Source organism: Myotis nattereri, assembly GCF_964212035.1.
Source record: "Myotis nattereri genome assembly, chromosome: 11".
Taxonomy (NCBI): Eukaryota; Metazoa; Chordata; class Mammalia; order Chiroptera; family Vespertilionidae; genus Myotis; species Myotis nattereri.
The window spans coordinates 70,210,431-70,219,701 of record NC_138086.1 but is presented as its reverse complement, the minus strand read 5'-3'; the positions used below and the strand labels follow the sequence as shown (position 1 = coordinate 70,219,701).

At 38.2% G+C, this 9,271-nt stretch overlaps 1 protein-coding gene and 1 pseudogene across 7 annotated transcripts in view; both read left to right on the top strand.

Annotated features, from left to right (window-relative positions):
- The window catches only part of EFCAB10 (EF-hand calcium binding domain 10), a 36,774-nt gene extending 29,899 nt beyond the window's left edge, over positions 1-6,875 (top strand). For 4 of the 6 annotated variants that reach the window (XM_081101788.1, XM_081101790.1, XM_081101791.1 and 1 more), the window contains 2 exons: positions 3,009-3,114; positions 5,436-6,875. In XM_081101788.1, coding sequence (XP_080957914.1) covers positions 3,009-3,060 — 52 coding nt within the window. In that variant the 3' untranslated portion in view covers positions 3,061-3,114; positions 5,436-6,875. The remainder of the gene's footprint in view (positions 1-3,008; positions 3,115-5,435) is intronic. The other 2 variants (XM_081101793.1, XM_081101794.1) reach the window with 2 other exon arrangements.
- On the top strand, positions 1,641-2,077 carry LOC308526636 (large ribosomal subunit protein eL42-like; annotated as a pseudogene). The gene has a single exon. The product of its transcript is annotated as a large ribosomal subunit protein eL42-like (transcript).
- Positions 6,876-9,271: the final 2,396 nt, after the last annotated feature.

Here is a 9,271-nt window from a genome sequence, read left to right as displayed (position 1 = left end):
ACTTTTGTAGGATTGGTAGGAATTTTTTAGGGAACTACGGAAGGAAAGGGCATTCCAGACAGAGGAACAGCTCAGTCAGCAAAGATCTGACTAGGGCACAGAATACAGTTCAAAGAAACTGTCCTCACCGAGGATATGCTTAGAGAGAGGGAGGAAGGGAGAGAGGGAAAGAAACATTGATGTGAGAAAGAAACACGGAGAGAAAAGATGAGCCTAAATAGCTAGGGAGAGACCAGGTCACAGGTAGCACCTTGTGCCTCAGGAGAATGTGGGCTTTTCCATAAGAGTTTTTAATAAGGGAATAATTCAGTTAGATTTATGACTTAGAAAGGTAAGGTGAAGAGCAATTATGTTTATTCTCATATTATTTGTAATAAAAACAGAACAGCAAAAATGTCCACCAATAACGGCCTGGTTAAATAAATTATGTACGTAAAAACATATTTAAATATCATAAAGCCATTTAAAAAGATAGATTTATATTGATAGAAAAACAAGTCCTATATTAATCATAAAATGTTAAGCTATACATATTTCAACTACATATGAGCTTGCATATTCATATTAACTATATAATAATGGTCATGTTTATATTAATTATAATGAGTATACTACTAATATTATTTCCATGAGTTTTAATACTTGCCTGCTCCTCTAACTGCATTTTATTTTCTGTCATCTGTTCTATGAGTTTATCAAGCTTCTTTAAAGATTTAAGGTCATGTCCAACTTCCTTTTCTATGAATGCAGACACATAGGAAGAGAGATCACCATTATCTGTAACTTTGCTGACTTGTTCATTTCCAACAAGAGCTGCACTATTTATGTCACCTAAAATAAAAGAAAAGCAATTAATCAATTAATCAAGTACCAGTAAGTACCACAGAGTTAAAGGAAATACAAAAACTATATAAGGCACTATACCTACCTTCAAAAGTTATTAAAGAAAACTATCTGTATACAGTAAATTATATATTATACACACACACACATATACAAAAAATGTTTATACCCGAATGATTATATACAGTGTGTATACATGTATATGCATACATACATGTATATATGCACTATATATATTCATTTGGATATTTTTGTGTATATATTTTATGTGTTTGTATCATACACCGAAATAGCCAAATGAATAACTATAAAGCAATCTATGGATCAAGTATTACAAAATGCTTAAGAGCTGAGAAAATTTCTCAGAGTGAATGAGAAATTCCTAAAGTCCTAGTAACCACAGGTTTCAATAGATGTTAGCAAAATAATGCATTACAAACAGATACTGACGTTTTCTAGGAGACCTTACTTCTTAATAATCTATTTTACTACTGGGGGGAAACGGTCAAATCTGATTTTACTGGTGCAGTGTTTACTAAATTAGTAATATATTTTTAAAATCTGTAAGGAACTAGATGGTAGAACTGTTTTCAAGATGTTAAAAAAAGAAAAAAAATAGTATTACAAGATTTCAAGTATATGAAAAAAATTTGAAAGCGTGACCAATGCGTAAAAATTCCTCCTTTTGTAAGAGTAAAAAAGTTTTAAAACCGAGGCGCAAGCTAAGCGAAGCGGGGAGTGTGGACTACGAGTTTCTCGTTTCTCGTTTCCATCGTACAGACAGCTCTACTGCCAAGATGGCCAATGTGCCTGAAACCCACAGGACTTTCTGTAAGGAGTGTGGAAAGCATCAGCCTCACAAAGTGACCCAGTGTAAGAAGGGGAAGGATTCCCTGTACGCCCAGGGAAAGAGGCGCTATGATAGGAAGCAGAGTGGCTACGGTGGCAGACAAAGCCGATTTTCCGAAAGGAAGCTAAAGCCACAAAGAAGGCTGTGCTGAGGCCTGAATGTGTGGAGCCCGTGTGCAGATCAGAGAGGACGCTGGCCATTAAGAGATGCAAGCATTTTGAACTGGGAGGAGATAAGAAGAGAAAGGGCCAAGTGATCCAGTTCTAAGCTTTTTATTTCTGAGAGGAAAATGTTAAAGCTGTAGAAAAATTACCTGTATGAAAATAAATGCAGTGATATTCTTACTCAAAAAAAAAAAAAATTTTTTTTTAAACCTTCAAATGTCGCCCAAGCTGGTTTGGCTCAGTGGATAGAGTGCTGGCCTTCAGACTGAAAGGTCCGGGGTTCGATTCCAGTCAAGGGCACCTGCCCAGGTTGCGGCCTCAATCCCCAGTAGGGGGTGTGCAGGAGGCAGCCGATCAATGATTCTCTCTCATCACTGATGTTTCTCTCTCCCTCTCCCTTCCTATCTGAAATCAATAAAGATATATTAAAAAAAAAAAAAGAAAAAATCTTCAAATGTCATTGTATGAAGATGTTCATGTCAGAAACAGAAAAAAAAATTGTAAAAAGGAAATCTGAGAGAAAACACAAATTACGAGGGGAAACAATGGCTGATGTGTCCACTGAAGCGTACAGTCCAAAGTGAGATGTTTCCATGGCAAAGAAACTAGTCTTGGACTAATTCACTCTGGACTTACTATTTTTTAATCCTCACCCGAGGACATACTTGGAGGAGAGAAGGGAAGGATAGAGGGGAGGAGGAAGGGAGAGAAGCATCGATGTGAGAAACATCCATCAGTTGCCTTCCATATATGCCCGGGCCAGGAATCAAACCTGCAACCCAGGTATGTGGCCTCACCAGCAATCAAATCGGCAATCTTTCGGTGCACAGGACGACACTCAACCACCTGAGCCACTGGGGCCGGCCACACTGCACTTATTAAATGTGACAAAAACAGGTGCTCTGGAAGCCAATTTTTAGAGAAGAGCGGTGGCACAGGCAACACTGACGAGCTTTTGGGAGCTTTGCTCTCAGCCCACTTAGTATGTGGTATTTCCCAGAGTTCACGCCTTATCATAATTTGTCATTTTTACTTAAACAAAACACTTAAGAAAACAAATTTCTAGAAAACACATATTCCATTGCAAAGGAATTAAATTATTTTCCACTGTCCTAAGTCTGTGGACTAACAGCACTGCTCCTCTTTCCCAGAGTATCTCTAGCTACACCTCTGCTGACCAGCTGTGCCAGGGTGGCTTTCTGAACGTGCCCTGTACCCCAGAGAAACCTGAAGGCTCCCAGCAGCTTCTTAGCAAAGGTAGGAGGGACATGACCCACAGCTGGCTGTCATATCTTGCTCCTGCCACTCCACCCCAGTGTGCTAAGATAAACCTTTCCCTTTGAAGGATCTGTTTCCATAAGCTATCCCCTTTTGGTTACTTATGGTTTGCTTCTTCCTGGAGTTTAGAAAACCTGACTTTTGGGTCAAGATTGGTATAATGGTAACTCCATTTCACTGTGCACTCATTAAATTCCCTGATATTAACCATGCTCAACTACACTCAGTCCACAACTTGAATTATTCCATATACAGGGCTTAGTCTCCCTAGATTTGAGTAGTACCTGGGAATTAAAAATGAAAACAAAAGCAAGATGATGTAAAAATGTAGACTGACCTCCCAATGAAAATAAATACTATAAAATAAGGCCCCAGAGAAAGCGAGAGTGACTTCATGGAAACCAAACATTGGAATAAATGTGAACATACGGTGCATTTCTTTACTTCGGGTTTGCCTGAAGGATTTGGTCGTCTCTAAACCATTCATGGTGAATTAATGAACAAATTAAACAACTGGATAAATTAGCAAATATTTAGAAACAAGGACTATAACAATTTCTTTAAATAAGTAAAAAAGTGTGTGGCATGAGAGATAAAGTTGGGAGACAAAACAGAGCCTCCTGGGGAGCAGTACTGGTTGGACTTCACCTCTTCCACCTCTGTTATTCCGTGGAGCTGCCCTTGTACAACTTGGCTCTTTACCAAAAACAAAGTTTGAAGAACGCAGCAATAAGAGAAAGCCAAGAGGTGATAATCAGCCTCATTACAAAACAACTGTCACTTCTGATAAAATAAAAATATGGCCCTAGCTGGTTTGGCTCAGTGGATAGAGCGTCGGCCAGTGGACTGAAGGGTCCCAGATTCGATACCAATCAAGGGCACATGGCGGGGTTGTGGGCTCGATCCCCAGTAGGGGGGCGTGCAGGAGGCAGCTGATCAATGATTCTCTCATCATTGATGTTTCTATCTCTCTCTCCCTCTCCCTTCCTCTCTGAAATCAATAAAAATATATTTAAAAATATATATATGAAAAGATGTGCCTAAAGTGAAAATGTAACTATTATATATTGTTTAATTACTTATGTTAAAGGTTAACAAAACATATGCCTATGTGTTTAGTACTGAGTTTGTTCCTTTCCTCAACACCCCCAAAATAAATTTTCCTTTGTTTTATTCAAGTAAAAAAAAATTGAAAACCTGGTTCTTACACTTTGAGAATCAGTAGCCCACTAGCAAGTAGAAGCAAAACTTGCCTCAGCTTCTCAACTATAAATTACATTTTCCCAGCCTGCACTTAAAGTTTGTAAATAGGACTAAAACCCATGTTTTCTGACTCTCAGCCCAATACTTTGATTTTCTTCTCCTTCAAATATGAACAGAATTGGCTGATCCACATGAAACTTTATTCATACAGAAAACCCTCTACTGTTATATACAGGAGTCACAATGTCTTGCTAATTAGACCAAATAGCAGAACAACCATCCGGATGAAGCCAGGGCTGCAAGGGCTGGCCAAGGCAGCCGGGACTGCGAGGGTCGAGCCCCTTGCATGAATTTCATGCATCGGGCCTCTAGTCTTACATAAAACAAGTGATTTATGTGGTACATCTGCAGACACAGGCAGGGCTATGTGCAGAGGGAATATTTGTGAGTGCTAGGTTGCTCTGGCTTAGGGAGTAAATTCTATCTTCACTTACAAAATTTAACTCTTCATATAATCATTTAAATACAGCACAGACTGTTCTTAGTCAAAGACATTCTTCAAAATGACACATTAATGATTTGGAGGTTTTTATGTGTCTCCTTTTCTCTCTCTTTTTTTTTTTTTTAAATATATTTTATTGATTTTTTACAGAGAGGAAGGGAGAGGGATAGAGAGTCAGAAACATCGATTGTTGGGGGCCAGATGTAAGCTGGCAAGGTCCTTGCACCTGCAGGGGCTAGCAAGGCTGGGACCCTTACCCACACAGTTTTCCCAGACTTGTGTGGATGGTGATTATCAGTAGAATGGGAGTAACATTTGTAGAATGAGACCAGCCTTTCATAGCTTGCCAAGAAGTCTATAACTATTTACTGAGATATGCTGTACTGAGAACTTGTCCTTCTGCTGTATCTCTCCCTTAGAGATTAAGAGGAACAAAGAATACATTCCTCTCGACAGACCTCCGATTCAGTGTGTTGTGTATAAATAGGATTGTATAGCTAATAAACTCGCTTCAGTTCATCGAGAGAACTGGGGTCCTCCCGACCCCGCTTTCTTGTCTTTCTTTCTTTTCTCAATTCCCACCTCCCTGCCTCAGCCCGGCTCAACCCTGTCAGGCTGGCCCTGGCAGATCTGGCGCCCGAACAGGGACTGAGGAACTAGGAAAAAGAAGGTGAGGAACTCCGTCGGGCCTGGAGAGACGACGTGAGGATCTCCTCCGGATAAAGAGTGCACTCGTTAAGGTAACGGAGGAGCAATTTTTTGATAATCGGGAGTAAAGCATGGGGCAATTAGAATTTAGAGAAAATGCCCTTTATGGGCAAATGTTAAAGTTTATGTTCAATAGTAGAGGAACTAAGGTTAATGACAAGCAAGTAGAAAATTTTTTAAAATTCATTCAGGAGGTCTGCATTTCCTTAACGAATTTAATACGGGATTATTTAGATCCCAGGCATGACCATAATCAACCGTCTCTTAAGCCAGAAAAAAAGGAGAAGCAACGTGATAGCACAAAACAGGTGTCTAAAAAAGACAGTATATTAAAAAGAAATAATGTAACTTTTAAAGATAATTTAACTCCTCAAGATGAGGAGGATTTTGAGGAAGCTGCTGCACTCTGTCATGATGATAATACAGGTATTGTTCAGGCAGAAGAGGAGGAAGAATGTTTTTCTGCTGGAACTGAAGAGGATAGTAATATAGAGAATATGTTAGAACACTTTTTAGAATTATTAAAGCTTCTTGGCAAGAAAAAGAGAAGCCGCGGGGGCCGTTCCCGCCGCTCTCCGCTGCCTTGTGCAGCACCAGTTCCAAGGAAAAGTCAAACACACAAGTGTTACACTTGTGGAGGAACAGGACACATGGCAAAACAGTGTCCCTCTAATAAAGGGGTTAATAAAGGAAATAGCAGAGGTCCCAAACAACCTGGACTATGCCCTAAATGTAAAAAAGGAAAACTTTGGGCAAATGAGTGTAAATCTAAGACAGATATCCAGGGAAATTCTTTGCCTCAACACCAGTCGGGAAACTACCAAAAGGGGCCAGCCCAGACACAGCAAATAACAGGGGCATTGTCTATTTACCCTCCTGTCCCTGTGCCGTCTCAAGGCCAGCAGGCTGCACAGCACCCAGCCCGCCCCAGAGAGCAAAATAGATACAAGAGCTATTCCGAGCAACCCCCGGAAGTGCCAGGCTGGACCTTGGATCCATAGGAATAAGACATTCTGTCTGCCCTGGGTGCTGCCCTTGCCTACTGAAATAAACAAAATATCATTAGATTTAAAACCTCCCACATAGAGAAGAAATGATGGTTTCCTTGCATTTCCGATACAACTACAGCAAATGCCACTGAATCTGAAAATTAAAAATATGTCTGGGATTTCTGTACACGTGTAAAGAGAAAACTGGCTTGGAACTAAGGCGCGCATTGTCCGATTTTGGACATTTAGATAGAGTTTCAAGCTAAAATCTCTTTACAAATATACAAAATAAAACCCAAGACTGATTATTTCCTAAGTAAGATGGCAAAATTTAACCCAAAGAAAAAAGATGCTGGCTAGATTCTAGCAGCAGGATTGGCATTTCCATAATAAAGAACAGTTTTTAAATACTAATAAAGAATATTAAAAAGTTAATTTCAAGGCCGAAAAGGAAATTCAGTAAAATTATCTCTGTTACAAAAATTTGCTAAAGAATATGCCTTAAAATAATAAATTGAATTTAAATCTCAAGAATTATTAAAATATATTAATTATAAAAATCTAAGTAGCCCAGGTAAAAGACAGCTACGCCCTTTAATTAAGGCTGGCTTCCTAAAGCAATTTCTAATAGAGGAAGGGCTGGCCTCCCTTCCCCAAACAGAGCAGGTAGGCCAAAAATTTCCTGCCAGTGACAACTTTTAAAGAGAGGCTTGCTTCCCAGTTTCCCATCCTTGGTAGAAAGAATGTAACTAATTTGCATTTTAATGGTTACCTGTTTTCAGTGAATAGCACCCCAAGGCTTAGGAGTTTACTAAATTAAATTAGATATTCTGAAATAACAAAATGCTAAAATATTAATCTAAATGTCCCTCATGAAAAATCTAGAGGACAGAATTAAATCTATTGATTATGTCATGTATTTTTGAAGTTTATTCTTAAAAATGTTACTGATTAAGAAATACTAAATATTTAACTTGCCAGCTAAGAGTATAAAGTTCTGGTTACATAAATTGGGAGAAATCATATAATTATAATAAAATTTCAACATTTATCTAATTGAAAAAAGAGGATAAATTCTATAATCCCAACCAAAATTTTTAAATACAAAGATCAGTTTTAATTTAATTTATATCTCTTAATAATTATAAAAGGTATATAATCTTTAAATTATATATACACATATATATTTAATAGTTTTTTAAGTTAGATTTCAAAACTATAATCAAGGAATGACTTTAGGACATTTCATAGGCCCTGAAATATTTTCAAAAGTTTATTCTCTTTTCTTAAATGATTTTTTAATAAAGCCAATTTAATATACTTGAAATCACATAGAAAGCTTTATAAAATAAATATTAATAAATATATATTTTAAGTTTTTGCCTCTAAGAAAGGGCAAAACAAGTTATTTTATTTAATATTTCTTAAAATACAGCAGTAGAATTTTAAGATATAATTTAAAATAACAAAAGCTCATTAATAATTTTTAATATTTTACAACAGCATATTAACATTTATTCCAAACAAGCTTACAAACTAATTGTTTGGAAGGAATTTAATAAAAACATAAAAGGATTTTATCCCTTCCACTGTGTGGAAGGCCCCCTGGGAAGGCACTTAAGCATTCTATATTGACCTCTCTTGACCCTTTTTGCCAAGGGGGTCCCTCTTCCAATTGCCTACAACTGTTACCTAAGCTCTCTGTTCATACTGAGGTTGAAGCCTCATAGTGGCTAGTACCATAGATCTGTCTCTTGCCCAATGGCATAAGCTGGGCCCTCTCTAGAGAAGAAATCTGGGTTCCCCATGATCAATGCCAGGGCCCCGCCAGCAGGCGAGGGGATCCAAAGGCAGTTACTGGGCATGGAGGCCACAGGGGCATACGCTACCAAGGAGACAAAACTAAACCTCACATCACCCTGTTTGGCCCCGGAGGATGGCTAGTTAGTCAACGACGGGTAAGACCCCTCTGGGAGGGGCAACCTAAGACAGGCACAGTCGCAGGGGGCCTCAGGGGAGAACTTGGGGGTCAACAGAGGTGGGGCAGAGATCCTCACCACCCCAACTATGCAGGGGCTTGAACACTTGCCCCTTCTGAGGGAGGTCTCCTGCCCCCATGGCTGCTGCGCTTCCCATGCCCAGCTCAGATCGGGACCCAGGTAACAGAAAGAGACTTAGCTCAGCCGAGATCAATACCCAGATAACAGAGACTTAGCTAACAGCAGTTACCCTATATATAAATCTAGCTTAACACCAGGAATGCTCGGGGCCTTCTCAGGGATGCAAACTAGTCCTTTTCATTAATATTTACAGTATAAATTAATATTGTTGTTTGGAGTACTAAATCTAACAGTAATATAGTAATCAAGTTTTTAGATTTATTGAATTTTGCTAACTAATATAAGTAATTATTCAAAAAGTATTAACCAAAATTTTCATTTCATGGATAAATTGCTTAACATACTATAAACCTAAAGCAGTCAGATTTTTTATACAAAAAATTAAAATTAAAAGTTATCAAGACTACACTAAAAAATTTCCTAAAACCCCCTAATATTAAAAAATAAAAAAGGAGGGATAGTGGAATAATAACCTGTTAAGTAAATGATAACCTGTTAAGTAAATGCCTTAATTGCTTTAATATTTTTACTTGAAAATTAATTTTTTCATTTATAATGCTAATAGCAAGACACCCATGAAAAACATACGTGGTGTCAAAATAGCCAAAGGATAA